We start from the raw sequence: 19967 nt of genomic DNA on the forward strand, positions 1-19967 counted from the left end.
ATGGAAAAATTATAGGGATTAAGCAAACTCTTTCCAATATACCATCCTTCTTTTTTTTCTTTTCTTTTCTTTCCTTCCCTCCCACACCCCCTTTTGTGACTAGCAAAGCAAATTAATGATTTTGGAGTCTGGGCATTTTATGATGATGTAACTGATTTTCTCAGTTGATCAATACGTGGAGCTCGAGCAAAGTTAGGAAAATCCAAACATCTGTCAGCATGAATCAAAGATTATTTTCCATTAGGCTGAGTTGTGGGTTGTTTTTTTTTTTGTTTGTTTTTTTTGTGGTTCTTTTCTATTAGGCTGGGTTGTGGGTGTTTTGTTTTGTTTTTTCTGTTCTGTTCACTCCTGTATTATTTTCTATCCTGACTTTTTGATTTGGGAAGTTAAATGAAAACTAAATTTTTAAAATCTCCTTCCTTGCAAATCTCTTTCCTTTGTACTACTCCGTCCCTCAAATCAGCTACACCTGTAGTATGACTTCCCATGTCTCCTTTCTGACCTAAGTTGAGTGTTTTACTTAATTTCACAGTCAGATATTTTTGTGGTTATAATATCTTGCTTTCATATGGGCCATATTTTAAATGCATCATACCTATATTTGAAGAACAACATATAATTGAAACCTGACAGTGGAACTTAAAAAGTTCAAAAATAGGGAAAAGGTGGGGATATTATCTTCCAGACAACTTTTCTCCACTCCCTGAACTTCAAGGATATATTTCATGAGATAGCAGAGGAATGTTGCCTTTTTGCTTGAAATCCAAGGTCATTTGATTAAAAAGGAAAACAAAAATATGAAAAGGAAAAGTTAGAGGCTATAGAGAAAATTGAACTCAAATTTAGTATTCACTAGAAATATCTTATACAAATTTGTTAATATCTCTGCCCTTTAAATTGCATATCTGTAAATTAGGGATAATATGGTCTACTCTGCAGGGTCACTCTGAATGTTAAAGACATTATATGGAGATAATTTACCACAGTTCATGATATATAGTCATAATTCAATAAATTGAAGTTATTATACATTAACTCAACAAATATTTTTAAGCACCTACTAAATGCTAGGTTCTAATCACTGGAGATACAGCACTGAATAAAATAGACAAAACATCCAACCGTTATGTATGATGATAAGTCCCGTGGAGAAAACCAAGGCAAAAAATAGCAAGGGGAAGCCATGAGGGGAAGCTCTGTGATTTTCAGTTGGGTGGTCATGTAAGCCTCCAGGAAAAGGTGACATTTAAGAGAAGGCTGAAGGAGACTGGGAAAGAAGGAAATGAAGATTTGCCTTTCTAAATGGGCAGCTCCGTAATAAAATGACACTGTGAAAGAGCACTCATCATGTATTCGTGATGGCTTGTCTTTCTGACTGAGCTACATTCAATGAAACACAAAGCCCAGCTTGAGAACCCTGGGGCTGCCCCAAATAAGAACATCCTCCATGCCAAGAAAATGGAGGATTAAAGATTGGTCAAGTTATCTCCAGCCATTTGATTTCCGTCTATTCTTGCTTCATTTCTAATATCAAAATATATGTGAAGGGCTTCCCTGGTGGCGCAGTGGTTGAAAGTCTGCCTGCCAATGCAGGGGACGCGGGTTCGTGTTTGGGAAGATCCCACATGCCACGGAGCAGCTGGGTCCGTGAGCCATGGCCGCTGAGCCTGCGCATCCGGAGCCTGTGCTCCGCAACGGGAGAGGCCACAACAGTGAGAGGCCCGCGTACCGCAAAAAAAAAAAAAAAAAGTGAATTCTTTAGAGTATCAGCAGGAAAAATTTTATTCTATTACAGTTGCATTAAGATTACAATCTTCCTTTTTCCCTCTACTAGAGTATCAGGCACAAAAAAATTGTTTCTAGGGAGAAAAATTGCCCAGATAACTCTCTGCTTAGTGATGAAAAATAATTTCAGCTATGGGTTTGCAACCAGAACAAGAACAATCTGATTCTGAGCTGCAGTGTAAAAGATAAAAGATTCTTGACGAGATCCCTTCTCTTTTCTTTCTCTGTCTCTGTCTCTGTCTCTGTCTCTCTCTTTCTCTCTCTCTCTCTCTTTTGTCCCATGGGAGCCTCAGTATGGAGGCAGTTCTGTCAGTATGGAAAGACAAGAGTAGAATATTAAAATAGCTGGAGAGTCTCAGGAAAGGAATTATAAATATAAATTCTGAGCCAAAAGGGCATTGCCATTTACTTTCGTGTGTCTTCCGGCTGTTGGCCCAGGAACAATACTGCCTGATTGCTTTGCAACTTCAGAAGAAAAGCCATGCTACCAAAATGTTCTATGAAACACAAACATAGAGAAAATGTCCCAAAGGGTGATGAACACTGAAGTGTAGAGATATTTCATAAACAACTCAAAAAAGACTGCGTTTTGCCTTACCTTTCAATTTATACATTTTAAACATAAAGATATTTGCTACTGCATCACATACATAGAGAGGTAAATTCTATACCTACCATATTATGATGTTTATAAGTTATATTGAATTACCCTTAATAAAGTACCAACTTTCTTCTACCTTCTTCATGCCCAAAGACGGGATTTATCAGATGAAACTACCTGAGCTGACAAAGGTAGTCCAAGATTATCACGTAGTTGGTGTGATTTCATCAATATCAGCATGCATCCATGTTCTTACACGCTCTTAACCTTCACGATCTCTCATTTGACCCTTACACCATTGGCCCGCTACATTAATAGTGGTTAAAACACAAATGTTGCCGAGGAAAATTTTCAGCCCTAGCGTGCGTACAGTCTGAGAGGCTGTTGCCCTTGTAGAAAAAAAGCAAGAAATAATCAACAGAAAACATCAAGGACCTGAAGGACCAGAGAGCTGACAACCACCATCCTCTTGATCCACATCACCCTCACTCTCATCACCATGGCCACCATGTCCTCGCAGCAGCCACGGGAGAACAGATGGGCTCTGAAGAAAAGATCTGCTAAGCTACAACACAAGCGAGATTGTTCTTAAAGTATTCGTATGGGTGCAATATTATTACCGGTGAGTCAGAAATAACCAAAGGAAAATTGTCATGAAAACGTGTGTCAGAACAGTGCTTTGGGCGTCAGCCAACTAGCTGAAGGAACTGTCAGAAGTCAGTGAGTCTATTCTTTACCATCATCTCTCATCAACTATAAAATTATAATTTAAATTGGGTTTATTTTTCCTGTCCCTGGCTGTAAAATTAATACTATAGAAAACTCAAGACATAGAAGTGTAAAGTAAAAATAAAATAAATATCTCACTACGGGAGAAAGCAAAGGTTAATGTTTTGGTTTATTTTCTCCTAAGTTGTTTTTGTCCCCGTTGAGCAGATAATTTTCTTTAGTTTACCCATTATGATTATTATGTGTATGAATTATTTTGACTTTCCCACTTGAGAGTTAAACCATGAATATATCAAAATTTATTTGAAAGTGCTATTCGTATTCTCAAAGACGGATATGTGGGATAATCAATTTCATTATTAACCTTTCATATATAATATAAATAAAAGTATCTAAAAAATATATAAATGTGTGCATTTATATGTGGAAATATATATGAATATGTATTTATACATAGAAATACATTTTTATATACAGTTTTATATGTATAGTTATACTTAGTTTTAAGTTTTTTTGCTATTCTGAGGCATCTGACAATGAACCGTGAATTTTTGTGCAAAAATCTTTTCTGCAGATTAATTCCAAGAACCAGAATTAATGATTAGAATGAGATCCTTGATCTTTGGTGATATAAAACAAAACAAAACAAACAAAAAAACAGGTGTCAGACGCTAGCTGCTGAGAAAGGATGCAGGCTAAAGAACTAAAGAACATTTTCAGAGGCCCTCTGGGTAGGCAAGACCAGTCCAATTGTTGGAACGCTTGGAGGTGGGGGGCTGAGGTACAGGGTGGGTGGAGGATGTACAGAATCTATGAGGAGAGGCTGAAGCAGCAGCGGGGCCTGTGTTGGGACATCAGGGATTGGCTATTTACCAAGTATGTCAGTACTTTAACAACGAGCATCACAAGGTCCTTGTGTGATAGATGAATATCAGAACTGTTCTTGATATATAACGCCACGCTACTTTCAGGAAAACTCCGTTTCATTTCAAACTCTTACCTTTTGTACATGAAAGCTTTCATGTCACTGTAACCTCATCACTATTGCATATTTGCTTTTTAAATCTTCTCAAATTGTTCTCAGTAAAAATTTGAACTTTTCTTCAAATAGGTTTCTTATATTTTGTACTGAATATATTAGTAGCTCAGCAATCCAGTATCTTTTTTTACCACTCCTATCAGTTTGTTATTGTCAATAGAGACAAAGCCTCAGAAGACCTTGGGCATTGACCCCAATCTCTAGGACCCCCAATCCCCCTGTGGCATATATGATTAGGTTCACCATGTATAAAATGAAGATGACAGCAGACACCCTACACCAGGGTTCTGTGACTGTGTGTCTTAAATCGCAAAGTTGTATTCAATAGTGTATGTCAAGTAGAAGCATATTCATCGACTAAGAGACTGTGTCCCAAACTGGCACAAGAACTGGGAAGATACAAACTTGTCCTTCAGCAAAATTACACATAACCACATGCCACAGACTTTCTAGTACATTGTAAAATAATCAAAACTGTAAATGAAAAACACTCAGATGTTGACAAAAAAAGAAAGGTGGATCTACCATATTGCTTTCTTCCTATTTTACCTTTATCAGGCCATTACTGCATTCTTGTTAATTCTAAGGCTATACAACTGAGTTTATTTGCTTTTCTAAGTATACAGTCATTTCATCTGCAGATAATGATAGTTTTGTCTTCACTCTGCTCATTATCCCCATTTTCCTGTTTCAGGCCTTATTGAATTAGCCAAAACAATCTTGTTTATTTCGGTTTTAATGACAGTGGCTCCAGTATTGTAGCATTATGTTCACGTCTCTCCATTCTGTACTGTGTCTGTCTTTAACAGTACTTTCACGTTCACTGAAAGTTTTAAATACAATACAATGAGGTAAACTATTTCGGTAAATTTATATATGTAGAATAGTTTTTTTCAAAATAACATAATTATGAATGCCTTTAACAATACTTTGTATCTGATGCCCCAAATTATCTGAAGTAGACAGTCCTAAATCCTACAGATTAATAATTGACTAGAGTCCATATCCTTCCAGTTATGGAATAAGTGCTAGCATGCTGCACATAAGTAAAACAGTTCTTACTCATGTCAAGTTATAAAGCAATTAGAATCCAGACAAAAATCGTCTGCATGTCTAGAAGTCCTATTTAAACTCTACTTCTTCAATATAACAAAACATGGTGTTAGCCACACCGCTCTGAAGAAATGCCTACCTCTTTCTAGAAGGTTACTCATAAGATCATAGGTTTTCTGGACTGAAAGCACCTTCAATGGCCCAAACACCCAAGAAATCAGTGCCTGATTCCTTTCCATAGCATATGTGCAAAGTGTTTTTCCAGCCTAAGCTAGGACTCCTAGAGTGACTGCTCTTTATATCCCAAGATGTGTGCTGCTTTCATTTCTGAACAGGTTTGATCATTAGTAAATTCTAATACCGAACAAAGAAATCTCTCTCTTTTAACCACTGGCCCTTTAGGGGCAAATATTCTGTGGTTTGCTCAATAGGAAATATCTGCAGATGGCAATAAGCACATTCAAATTCTTTTTTTCTAGGCAAAAAAAATCCCCCAATTCCCTATATTTCCCCAGTCATTCCTTAGTTGCTGATACAGACTGTTGGCTTACTCTAGACCATTGGAAACATTAACCTTTGCTTGCTACCAGCTCCTGCTTCTAAACTGGGTACACTGGCTCTTCCAGTTCTTGCCTTAATTACATTTTTCTACTTCTATCCACCTAGCTTAAACTTCAGGGTCACCTTAACATGCCATTTATGAAAGGAAACAAGATTAATAATCTGATAAAATTAGATTTTCAAATAGCTGGTCATTACTAAATACCGAATCTCTCTTTTGCCAAGTTGATAGTTAACTTTTATATCTGTTTAGTACAGCTTGTTGGACTAGACTACAATCAAGAGACCTGGGTTTTATTCTGCCTTGATGGTTCTCAGGCTTCTTGTTTGTAGAATGAGGGTATTGATGGTCTCTAAATTCTCTTCTATTGTTTAATCTCTGTAGTAATGTTGGTGTCTATATGTTACAGAATAAGAAAACAACCTAACTCAACATATGTCGGCATAATTATTTTCCAAAAAATGTTATAAAAGGGTTTATACCACCTGTGTTTCATATGTGAATTGCTTCAGTGGATTAAAAATTTATCTATATATACACTATTATATAAGTTATGACACCTGAGTTGGTACATAATAGGTTAATAAAAATAAAAGTAGAGAGCTGGATAAAATGAGATTATTTGAGTCCTGTCTAAACCTTATAAAATTTTCTGGCATTTGAACATAAGAACTGAACAACGCAGCAGATAAAGTGATTCTCCTTGAAGCAAAGCCCAGAGCAAGGAGAAAACATTGCCCATTACTGCCTTCTGGAACCTTTTTCCATGTATAAATGTGCACTGTAAATTAACAGCATTCTCCCTTACCAAAAAGAGTATGGGTTTCTTTTTCTTCATGTACCATCAAACATAAAGACAACACTCATTTAAAGTTGAGTAATGAAGAAGTTCCATTGGGTGGTTTAATTTTAGGAAGCATCAGTGTTGAAGATGGACCAAAAAAGCATGTTCTATGAGACCTGGAATACAATGCAGTTGCTCTCAATAGCTAAAAACAATTGGGAATTCCCCGGCGGTCCAGTGCTTTTACTGCCGAGGACACGGGTTCGATCCCTGGTCAGGGAACTAAGATCCCGCAAGCCGCGCAGCCAAAAAAAAAAAAAAAAAAAAATTGTTGAAATAAGCATGATCTGAATACTCTGAGACCTCGAATGAAGCATTCCCATTGCTCACTTTGTTTCATGAAAGTATACAAACTTATGCACCTACACATACAGCGTTACACTTCTCTATTTGGCCTTTGTAAAAACTATATGGTCTATATTTCTGTACATGATTTGTTTTTCTCCTGATTTCCTCTCTTTCTTTTGTGGATACACATAATATTTATTTCAAACATTCTCCTAACATCGAATATATAATCTATGAATAACAATGCTGCTTATCAATTGTATTTCACTGATGTAGTAGATCACTTACAGAAGACATGGAAAAGTTTTCCATCAGTTTCCTTTCTTTTGAACTGCTCAGAGCCCTAATAATTGCTTGGCTTCTGAACTGAATTGCCAAACACCTTTTTCTAAAACCTTACATTCTCTCTTAAATTATGAAATCCCTCTGCTCCCAAATACCAACCTCTATAGAAGAGACAGAAGACAGATAGGGTACATAGCAGTCCCTGCTCATGCTTCTGAGAAGAAAATCAAACAGGCCCCCAGAGAATATGAACATTAAGTGATATAAATGCAGCAATTTGATTTAGGGAAGTTTTTAGTTTGTTTGCTTTTGGAGTGTTTTTTCATCATGATGGTGAGAATGGTATCACCATTACAAATACAGAGAGAGTATTTGCACCAAAGATATGCAGAATAGGATCTGTAGGTATATGGACATCCAAAAGAAAACATCTAGGAAGTGAAACCAGAGAGGCCCATAAGCTAAGGCCAGAGTAGAACCCTGTAAGATGCATTATGGGAGCTGAGCACAAGGTGTCACACGGGGCCAATGGCCTCATTTGCCAGGGACTGGAGTTCAGACACTGATTTGGAAGGATACCTAAGCCGCAGGATAATGCAAAAGTCTCAGGCACACTGTAGATTGTGAAACATGCGGCGAACCCATTTCTCTAAGGCAAGTACAGGAAGTTCCTCACTATATATTTTTCTTCTGCGCATGCAGTCCTTGCAGTTAGGCAATGACAGATTATTAGATAAGCATCTCCCAGTTGGTATATAAGCACTCAGACTAACTGAGTGAGGTGTCCTTTCCCCCAAAACACTACTCTTTCATGCCAAGGACCTCTAGACCTGGGGGTTTTGCTTTTGATTTCATGTAACTTACTTGAGCAGTGAAGACTAAGTACAGTTTGAATTTCTCTTGCAGTTCTTATGTTTCTGATCAGTTTCTTATGAAGAATGAGCTTAAAGGGCACCCATATTCTCTCCAAGGCAGAGCTTGTTATTAATACAATGTTAGGGCTCAGTCAGAAGAACACCAAGTACTGCTCCCTCTGTTTGGAAAAGTTCTCTATATTAGCCCCTATGTGCACCTTTATGTAAGGAATCACTGTGTGGGGCAAATGTTCCTTTCTCTAGATAGCTTATAAGCATCTTGCTTGATACATTTACATTAGAAATTCAATTAACTTTATATTAAAAGGTCAATTAACTTGGCCACGGTAGAGATTGTTTTTAATTACTTTTCCTTGTAGGGCTTCTTTTCTTGTCCAAGAACAAGTGACACTATCAAATGATAGTCTCATTGCCTGTGGTTGCCTGAAATTCATTTGCAAAACACACTGGAAATGACTGTCTTGGTTAAATGAATTAATAGGACACTCTTTGGGCAATTCATCACTCTTATAAACCTTAGGACATAAAATATCACAAGCAATAATAGAGTATTTTAGCTTAAACACACTGTATTAGATCATTCATGACAGTATCTTTCATTACCTGTCCTTGTTGGTTTCTGTTTTCTTGGTGAAAGATGATAATAACGTAAAATTATTTTAAGAGTCAGTCCTTATTACATTATATTACAGTGTATTTTATGAAAAATGAGCAAATGATGACATCAAAAACTAGCTATCCTATTCCATTAGAGGGCTCTTGGTTATCTTTGTGTTAAGATGGGCACAATTCAACTCATTCATGTAGGATTAGAACATTACACTTAGAAGACTCAAGAGATTACCATTTGGCACTATGTGACAAGTGGTAATGTAGTGTCCACTTGTTACCAAGTTGTAACCTATACTAACCATCACTCTGTGGTTATTTCAAATGAAAACAATAATAAGGATATAAACATATGAATAATATGTTTAAATATTATATATGACTATATATTATTATATATGGATATATTATAAATAATATATGACTATATTATATTATTATAGTATTAATATATCATATATATTATATAATATATATATATATTATCATGTTAACTCGGACCTCCAGATGACTAGCAACTTAAAAGTAAAGCAAACACTACTCAGGAGTTTGATATGAGGCACAGTCTGGAGATGAATTTTCTTGTTTTATTTTTGCAGAAAGGACCTACCTCCACCTTATAGAAGCACTTTAGAAACTAATCTATATAAATCTCACTACAAACCTATGAGACAATTCACTGTTCCCATTTTACTGATGAGCAAACTGAAGCTTATGTTTCAGCCAAGTTCACACAGTTCGTTAGTGGCAGAGTCAGAAACTACACCCACATTAACCTGTCTTTCCAGATTTCCCATTTCCCCTAAGAAAAAAGCACTGGCTCTAAGTAATGAGAACATGAACTGCTTACGAAAGGGAGTTGGGGAGTGTGCTGAATTCTTAGCGGGCAGCTTTAGAACTGAGCCAGAGGAAGGGAATGGTTTAGGCCAGTGCAACTCAAAAAGAGTGGGGTCACAAGAGTGTAAATTAGCTATGTCATTAAGCATATTTTTCCCCATAGCAATGCTTTCTCAATGAAAGGAGCTGTGCATTGATTTACGTTCCAGTGCACACTTATCTTCTCATGCACCAGTAATAGTTTGCAAACCATTAACCAGTCTATGGACTTTGCTTTAAGTGGCACAAGCTTAAGGAATGTCTTATGAAATTTCCCTTTTCTGTGAACAGTTAAATCATTTTGGATCAAAGGTATCCTCAAAGTTATCCTATATTTTTTCCATTTATATAAAAAAAATAAGAAAGCCACACGTATCCATATCACAGATAATAATGAAGGCCAATGTCCTAAACGCTATAAATCTATGCGGACATTAATCTTAGTTGAAGTGGTATGTCTCTTACTAGTTTTAATAAACTAATCTCTGCCAAAAGCAAAGGAAAATGGCTTTCCTAAAGAATGAACAATATTGCTGTCAGACAGCATGATGTTTGGAGTGAAATACAAATTTTAAAATGTGTTATTCATACCTGCACCTCCACCAATGCTTAGAATCTTAATTTCAGATTTTGTGTCTCCAATCCTGAAAAAAAAAAATTATGTAGTTTAAGAAAAATGTGCCAGGTGGTTTGTAAAATCTGATTACCAAGTCTAGTTGAAGAGAACAGACTAAAATTACAGTGAACAAAAACTAGGCCAACAAGAAAGGCCTCGATCATTTCAGTGGCTATATTGCTGTCTTCAGAAATCTTTAGAAGTAAAGGTTCCACTTATTACCAACCTTGAACTGGGAGACTTTTAGAAACAGCACTATAAACATCTCAGACGTGGGAAATAGCATTTGTTTGAAGATTGTTTGGAGAACAAAAACAGAAAAAGTGGGCCTTTGAGTCTGGTAATATAATAAGCCATTCATTGTAGATGGGAGAAAGGCTAAGGTGATTCATACTCTCTCTGATATTTGCCTTGTTTCCTTCTTCTTGCTAATTTCCTTTCAATAAACAAATGTTTATTAAACATTTATTATGTGCCTATCCTAAGCACTGATACATAAAAATGAAGAGACCACTTTGCTCTCAAGTTGAAATGTGAGACAATAAAGCCCAGTATTATGGCTCTATACAGAAATAGAGTGGAATTGATGGACTGGGATGCAACAGTAGGACTTTCTTTAAACTGATGTAAAAAAAAAAAAGAATAAGGGGTCAGAAAAAGGACGAGGTGCACGATGACTGCCACGTGAATTTGGATGACTGAGTGAAGGGTGGTATCAAAAAGGAAGCTGTACAGTATGATTTTATGGCAAGGTTATGTTTTTTCAGTGTTTTTTTTTTTTTTGATCTGAATTCAACAGACATTTGGATATGCAAGATTGAAGCTGGGTAGGAGAGAGATCAGGACTGATGATGTATTCTGGAGAATTATCATATAGTAATGGTCGAAAGTAGGAGAATAGATTCTATCACCCAAGGGTATTGCAAAGAGAAGAGCAGTGGGATTATGACAAGATACCAACTTTTAAAAAGTCATGGGATAATGGGGGAACACACAAAGAAGACAGAGAGGAAAGCAGTAAAGCTCAGAGAGATGATAAGAGAATTAGAGAAGGAAAAGGCCATTGTACATGGCAGACTGTACTACTAAAACATAAAAAGAGGGCAACTCTCCATTGAATTTGGCAATATGAATATCTTTGATAATAGCAGCTTTAAAAGGTGGTTAAGGGCAGGAGTCAGATGGCAGTGGGATTAAAAGTGAACTCGATAAAGAAGAAGAAGATCTAGAGATTTTTGAAAAAGGATGAAAGAGTGAGAACGAAAAAGGGAGACTGCTAGAGAGGCAACATGAACTGAAAGAACGGTGCTTGTTTGTTTGTGCTTCAGGATGGTAAACAAGCCTAGTTTTTGGCTAAAGTGAAGAGCCTGCCCAGAGTAATAGGAAGAAGACAGATTGAAGCAGAGTTCTTAAGGACACTGGGGAACACAGAGTCAAGGACACCTGTGAATGAGTTGCCTTCCTCAGTTCTAATTATCTTCCAATTCATAATCATGAGTCCTAATATACCCATCCCTGTCTGTGCCCTTGGTTAATTCTTAAAAATGCTTCTATCATTAGCTGGCATAGTGAGGTTACGGAGCAGAGCACCTAGGTTGAAATCCTAGCTTACTAATACGTAACCTTGAGCAAGTTATTGAACTTCTCTGTGCCTTTATTATTGATTCTAAGAAATAGGATAATAATACCACCTGCCTTATAGGGTTATAATTATAGTGTCTGCCTTATGGAGGAGTTGTGAGGATTAAATGATGTAACTGATGTAAATCTTTTAGAAATGTGTCTGCACATGACAAGCACTCAACTTATTATTATTATTCCAGGCACAGCTAAGTGATTTATATGACTTAACTCTTTTTTTAAAAAAAAATTTTTATTGAAGTATAGTTGATTTACAATGTTGTGGTAATTACTGCTGTACAGCAAAGTGACTCAATTATACATATATATACATTTTTTTTATATTCTTTTCCATTATGGGTTATCATAGGATACTGAATATAGTTCTCTGTGCTATACAGTAGGACCTTGTTGTTTATTCACTCTGTATGTAAAAGCTCACATCTGGGACTTCCCTGGTGGTGCATTGGTTGGGGGTCCGCCTGCCGATGCAGAGGACACAGGTTCGATCCCTGGTCCGGGAGGATCCCACGTGCCACGGAGTGGCTGGTCCCATGTGCCACAACTACTGAGCCTGCGCTCTAGATCCCACAAGCCACAAGTACTGAGCCCGTGTGCCACAACTGCTGGGCCTGCATGCCTAGAGCCTGTGCTCCACAGCGGGAGAGGCCACCGTGATGCGAAGCCTGTGCACCACAATGAAGAGTAGCCCCTGCTCGCCTCAACTAGAGAAAGCCCACGTGCAGCAACGAAGACCCACGGCAGCCAAAAATAAATAAATAGATAAATAAGTAAATTTATAAAAAAAAAAAAAAAGCTCACATCTGCTCACCCCAACTCCCACTCCATCCCTCCCCCAACCCCCTCCTCCTTGGAAACCATCAGTCTGTTCTCTGTGTCCGTGATTCTGTTTCTGTTTCCTAGGTAGGTTCATTTGTGTCACATTGTAGATTCCACATATAAGTGATATCATATGGCATTTGTCTTTCTCTTTCTGATTTATTTCACTTAGTGTGATAATCTCTAGTTGCATCCATGTTGCTGCAAATGGCGTTATTTCTTTTTTTTTTTGGCTGCATTGGGTCTCCATTGCTGCATGCAGGTTTTCTCTAATTACTCTTTGTTGCAGTGCACAGCTTCTCACTGCAGTGGCTTCTCTTGTTGCTGAGCATGGGCTCTAGGAGTGCAGGCTTCAGTAGCTGCAGCACGTGGTCTCAGTAGTTGCAGCACGTGGGCCCTAGAGTGTGCAGGCTTCAGCAGTTGTGGCTTGCGGGCTCTAGAACACAGGCTCAGTAGTTGTGGCGCACAGGCGTAGTTGCTCCGCGGCTTGTGGGATCTTCTGGACCAGGGATCAAACCCATGTCCCCTGCATTGGCAGGCAGATTCTTAACCACTGCGCCACCAGGGAAGTCCCACGAATGGCATGGCTGAGTAGTATTCCATTGTGTATATGTACTACATCTTCTTTATCCATTCATTTGTTGATGGACATTTAGGTTGTTTCCATGTCTTGGCTATTGTGAATAGTGCTGCTAGGAACATAGGGGTGCATAGGGGTGTATATTTTTGAATTATATTTTTGCCTGAATATATGCCCAGGAGTGGGATTGCTGGATCATATGGTAGTTCTATTTTTAGTGTTCTGAGGAACCTCCATACTGTTTTCCATAGTGGCTGCACCAACTTACATTCCCACCAACAGTGTAGGAGGGTTCCCTTTTCTCTACACCTTCTCCAGCATTTGTTATTTGTAGACTTTTTAATGATGGTCAGTCTGACCAGTGTGAGGTGGTACCTCATTGTAGTTTTGATTTGCATTTCTCTAAGAATTAGCAATGTTGGGCATCTTTTTATGTGCCTGTTGGTCATCTGTAGTGAATTAACTCTTTGAATTCTTACAACTCCTCTATGATTAGACACTATTATCATCCTATTTCATATATTATGATGATAACTAAGAATTATTGAAAACTTGCTATTTTCCGGGCAAGGATCTAAATGCATTATATGTGACAACAACAAACTTTACTATTTACAGCTGTATGCTATAACCATCCTCGCCCTGTTTACCACCTCCAGATAGCGGATTGAATAATTCCTCTGTGAAAAAATAATCCACTTCACTAAATAAACTTATCTATATTGGCATCTGAGAATCTCCCATCAAGTGCAAAATCTACATCGAATTACTTTAGTGAGCCAACTGCTCAACAGACTGTTCCTGTACATACACAAAGAGGACCTGAACTAATTTTTACTGCCTCATTATTTGATTGGATGGACAACCAAAACTCATCTGTAGTTGGGGAGCTCCCCTAACATGAGAGAGACCAAAAGAAACAGAAAAGGAGAATTCAGAAGAAACATGCACAGAGCAGAGGAAAATTTTATAATAGATAAAAGTCGGTATTATATCTATGAAAGATGAACAGGATGCTATAGAAAAGCAACATTCTTGGAAATTAAAAATACAATAGCAAACAATAGAGGGCTGAAAGATAAAATTGTGAAAACTGGAAATATAAGAAAATTAGAGAATCAACTGAGAAAGTCTTCTGTTTGATGAATAGAAATTCCAGAAAGAAAGAAAGAAAGAAAAAAGAGGGCAGGAATGATTAAATAATACCAAAGCTTCCCTAAACTGAAGGATCTGAATCTTAATTGAAATGGCCCAGGGACTACTCACAAAAATGGGTGAGAAAGACCCACATCATAGCTCATCATCTTAAAATTTCAGAATACTAGATATAAGAGAAGATCCTAAAAAACAAAAAACAACAAAAAGGTCACAAACCAAAGATGAAGAATTTGAATGGCATTAGATTTCTCAACAGTAACTGCAAGACCATGGAAAAATATCTTTAAATTTCTGATATAAAATCATTTTCATTGTAGAGTTTTATACCCAAACTATCTAACTATCTAACAATGATGAGCAAGGAGTGAAAGCATTTTTAAACACACAAAGTCTCAAAAAATTTACCTCCCATGCACTCTTTCTTAGAAAGCTCTTAAAGGATTAGCAGGGAAGAAAAAAAAAAGACTAAAGAAACCAAGAAAGAAACAGCATCAGATCCAGAAGCTGGGAATTCAGTACTGGAGAGAGAAGGGAATTTCTAGAAGATGAAATAAATTCCTCATCAATACTTGTATAGCAGGCCAAAAGCAAATCAACCCAGACAGGAAAAAAAAGAACAGAGAACTCCAGAAAAGATGTTCCCATGAGGAAAAATCAGCAGGTTACTTGATCTGTTGGAATATATTGAGAGGAGATTAATACTTCTGCTTGGGGTATAAGTAGTGATAGGTGCATAGGAAGCTAAGTAAATAAACTAAAATCAAGACAGTAGTTAACTCTAGGAAAAACAAAAGGCTGTACATGAAAGGAAATATAATGATAGTAGTAACGATAGTATAAATGCATTGTTCAATTATGAAAAATATTTACACAGGCAAAATGATATGATATAAACAAATTAACCAAAATTTAGACATATATATGTATATATTCATATATATATACATACACGTATGTATTATATATACCCACTCTATATAGCTATGTTGTATTGACATGATGGGGAGAGGGATGTGCATGTTTATTTAGCTACTTTAATACATCAAAATTAAGAAAGAGAATAACATGTTATTTAGAATTAGGAAAGAAAATTCCATAAGCAACAACTAAATGTTTTCAGAGTGTTGAAAGTGGTTGTCTCCGGAGAGCCCGAATCAGGAATGGAAGTGGGTAAGGCAAGGAACCACTATCTTTGTTGTAGTTACTCTAGGCATCCATAGTATGTCTTCAAACCAAACGGAAGGCGGAAGTAAACCAAGGATCTGCATAAGCCACAGACATGAACACAGATGCTTAGCATTGCAAAAGAACTCAGAAATTAACTCATTACCTTTCATTTTAGAAATGAACCAAAAGACTCAAAGAAGTAAACTATAATTAGTTCCTAGATAAGAAATTGTATTTGCTGTCTGCTTTGATTTTTGCACTGTTATCCTATTACTTATTACTTAATATATGATACTCAATTTTTAAAAAAACACATTTAAAAACTGAACCATGAAAAATAGAAGATAGAAAGGGCAATAAAATTCCATATACATCCAACAGTGCTTTCTCTGGTCAGGTGGAGTTAACTGTCCTGGTGAAAGAATTACAGGCCTACAACAGAAAAATCCAGCAAAAGATAAAAATATCAGTTTCCTTTGCTGATAGGAAACTTTCCTTTCCAGTTGCAAATTGGATCCCCAGCCATTTTCCCCAGTTTTCCATCATTACTTCCTGAAGCGCAAAGTTCCCGCAATCCACCCCCAGATAAGTGATTTGATTATCACTGCCATGTGAAATCTGTTACTCTCATAATGCTTATCAGCTCTGGCACAAATTGAACACATTAATCACCAAAAAAAAAAAAAAAAAGGAGTCTGCGAGAAGGGTAGACACTAGTGAGTTTCACTGATAATGGGAAAATGCTTTTTTAGGGCCACATTGCTAATATTAAGTTGAAAGTAAAAGACAATTATTATTATTTTTTTTTTTTTGGAGAGTGGTAACTATAATAATGGCTAAGGAGAATGAATTTAAATGGGTATTAAGAGAATTGAGAGGCACCCACTCAATCCTCAGGGGTGAATAGTATTTGGTAATTGTTTGATTCTAATGCAAAAATACTAGACTTCGTTGGGGATTTTTTTTTTTTTTTTTTTTTGGAAGGTAAAATTTGGAGGAGGGCTGAAAAATTTGAGCTCAAAGATTGGGATCTTATCTTTTCCCGAAGGAACGTGGATTTGTGCCTTCAGATGGTTAACGCTTATCTCTGAGCAGCTGGAAATCCAGCACAAATCAGAGCCTTTGAACGTTTCAAGCGAGCGTCTAACTGAAACGCGGCAGGAGAAGGGGCACCGGAGGGTCGAGCTGTGCGGCTGTCAGTACCTCGTTCTTATCCCCGCGCCCAGCCTCCCGGGATGGCCTTGACCCATCTATCACTGCATAGAACGAGACCGAGGCTTGTCCATGGGACAAAAACGGCCTTTTTTTTTTTTTGGTTACCTTGCTATTATGCCCGGCAGCTTCTCGTCCATGAATTGCTGCATGCACTGATGCTCCGTGGAATTGTTGAGAAACCTCCGGAAAGATTCAACATATCTGCTGTGGTCAGAAAACAAGCTCTTCATGGAAGATGCCATGTTTGGTTTTCTGAAAAAGACAAGGAGGGAAGGGAGGTCTAACTTCCCTCTTCCCTGTTCCTTCTTTCTCTCTTCACCCGCACCAGTTTCTATCCCCCCCCCCCAAAAAAAAACCCCACAAAAAAGCCCTGCTTTGAATTTAATGTGCTGGAGAGGCTGGGTTTGCAAAGCTCGTTACTAAGTGACTATTTGTACAGGACTTTGCCCCTGAGAGTTTAACCCCGGCACGGGCGTTTTAGAAGAAATGAGTAGTAAAGCAAAGCAGTAAATTCACTGCTGAAATTTGTTTTACAACTCTTGAAGTTCAGAAAGTCCTAAAAACAGACGACATTCAAATCACTTCCTGTTTTGGCAGCAGGGGCCAGCCAGTAAATTCCCAGTGGGAACGTGGCTGCTTTCAGCGCCAAAGGCAGCAAAGGCAGGAATAAACAGGCCAGCTGCAAGGTTACAAACCACTTCCAGAAATCTACAGCTGCTGAATCTTTGACAAAAGATTGTCATCTGCCTCCAGGCTTTCTGTTAGGAGAGTTTCATGCCTTCACATCCCTAAACACTTGAACTTTAAACTCTGCTGCATTTCTTCATATGCTGATTGATTTGTTGTGATTCAGGAACAGAGCTATTAACTGAAAGGTCTGAGAAGCCTAGTTGGGAGGTGAAGATGGGGGAGAGGAGGAGGGGGCGGAGAAAGAAGTCTCAGGGAAGAATGCAGGACACTGGAATCCTTCAATCCATAGGAAACCTTCCCTAAGTGCTTCTGAACGTGGGATCCTAAAACGTAGGATTGGATGAGCCTTTGGAGGCCCAGTGGTGTCACCCATCAAAAGAGCCAAAGCGGGGCTTCCCTGGTGGCACAGTGGTTGAGAGTCCGCCTGCCGATGCAGGGGACACGGGTTCATGCCCCGGTCCGGGAAGATCCCACATGCCGCGGAGCGGCTGGGCCCGTGAGCCTTGGCCGCTGAGCCTGCGCGTCCGGAGCCTATGCGTACAGCAGAAAAAAAAAAAAAAAAGAGCCAAAGCGTCCACGTGTTGGGCCTTTTACCTGGGAAATGGTCTTTAAGAAATCCACCCCTTATCCAACATGGGATGTTAATAATAGTATCCAAATGATGAAGGAGTTATGAGAATTAAATCCATATACCTCTCTTAGAAATGTGTCTGCCTAAACCATTCTCTTCCTCTGATTCAGGTCCAAAGCGGCCCTCTAAGCATTCAGCACACTCCTCACCCCTGTTTAATAAACATCTCATGGTCTCACTACTCTTAGAGCCAGTGCTTTCATCCTAGGAGGAAATGGAAACTCTGGAAAGTCAGATTACTGTGGATGTATTGATAGTTTCTGACTCTGCCACTAATAAACTGTGAACTTGGCTGAAACATAAGTTTCAGTTTGCTCATCAGTAAAATGGGAACAGTGAATTATATCTCACAGGTTGTAGTGAGAATTATATAAATAACATTTATAAAGTGCTTTAGCACATTATTACCGCTTAATAACTGGCTCCTTCTGCAACAGTAGAACAACAAAAAAGCAGTGGTTTTATGTATGGACACTGAAAATTGAATTTTATATTATTTTCACATGTCACAAAACATTACTCTTCTTTGGATTTTTTTCAATCATTTAAAAATGTAAAAGGTATTCTTAGCTCGTGGGCTGCACAGAATCAAGTGCTGGCCTGGATTTGGCCCAGTGGCCCTGGTTGGTCGACCCCTAGGCCTCTATACATGTGCTATTTAACTCCCATCTCTATGCAAAGAGCCTCGCCTTCTTCATACTGACTCTCACGTTTTTAATTCTTATATTACCATTTTCCACCCTTCTCTTTAGAACTTAATCCAAATCATTCATTCATGTATTCATCTATGGAACAAATATTTAGTAAGGGTCTACTGTGTGCCATTCTGCTGAGAAGAAATAACCTTAACCTCTATCTTCCTACTAAAAACTACCTTTAACTAAAACTCAATCTTCACCTGAGGCCCTCAGCTGCCTCACTCGTTCACACATCTTTCCCAACAATCTGCTCTTCATGTGTGACTCATCAAGGATTTCCTCTCCATCCTTGTTGCTTTCATGATACTGAGATTCTCTTTTTTTTTTCTCACCCACTTTCCTGCATTAGGAGTCACACTTTCAGCATGACTTGCACTTGACTAAATGCTGGTTTTAGCAATCACAACTACCTTTTAAAATTGCATTTAGAATATCCATTTCGTAATCCATAATGCATCTGGAATGTCCCTGGCGATTAAAACATCTAGCTGGCTGGTTGGGATGACTAAGTTTTCCCCTCTTTTTTGAAAACTGGGGCAAACAGTCCAGCACATCTATCATTTGCCATGACTTCTCGAAGGTTACTGGCCATAGCATCATTATTGCTTTTATAAATTATTTTAGTACATTGGGGTACGATTCTTCTAGGCCTTGAAAGATTGTCAAGTTTAGAATTCTTAGATATTCTCTTACCTACTTTGGGCTTCTGTTCCCTGTTACCTACCACTTATTAGGCTGTTACTGTGTCAAAGTGCCTTCCATGAATTATCTCCTTTAATACTCCTAACCCTCCAGGGATGAAACTATTGATATCATCAAGCAAGACTCAGAGCAAATAAGTTGTACAAGATCATATAACTCATGAGAGAAGAGTCTGGATCCAAATTCATGTTGTTGAACTCCATGGACCGATTTTTAAAAATTACATCCTATTACCTCTCACCACTTTGTAGCTTTCCAACATAAGGATTATTTTCCATGGTAGAGAAGACTAGAACAAAGCAAAAGTGGAGTAGTTCTGTATTGATCCAATCACCTAGTAATATAATACTATCTGTGCTAGGTCAAAAAGCAAAGGGTTTCCCTTGTTTATTCTTATTGCTCTTATATTCTTATTCCATTGCTTTATTCTTATTAGGCTTATGTGCTATTCCAAAAAAACAAACAAATGAACCAAAGAGAAAAATATGCATTAGCAGAATTCTA

At 37.9% G+C, this 19967-nt stretch overlaps 1 protein-coding gene across 1 annotated transcript in view; it reads right to left on the reverse strand.

Moving 5' to 3' along the window:
* HNMT (histamine N-methyltransferase) overlaps nucleotides 1–17493 on the reverse strand; it is a 35727-nt gene extending 18234 nt beyond the window's left edge. Inside the window, exons 1-3 of the mRNA XM_082658955.1 lie at nucleotides 17438–17493; nucleotides 16848–16994; nucleotides 10138–10190 (exon numbers count right to left, since the gene is read on the reverse strand). Coding sequence (XP_082515081.1) covers nucleotides 10138–10190; nucleotides 16848–16984 — 190 coding nt within the window. The 5' untranslated portion in view covers nucleotides 16985–16994; nucleotides 17438–17493. The remainder of the gene's footprint in view (nucleotides 1–10137; nucleotides 10191–16847; nucleotides 16995–17437) is intronic.
* Between the last annotated feature and the right edge of the window lie 2474 nt (nucleotides 17494–19967).

Source organism: Grampus griseus, assembly GCF_964374135.1.
Source record: "Grampus griseus genome assembly, chromosome: 7".
NCBI lineage: Eukaryota > Metazoa > Chordata > Mammalia > Artiodactyla > Delphinidae > Grampus > Grampus griseus.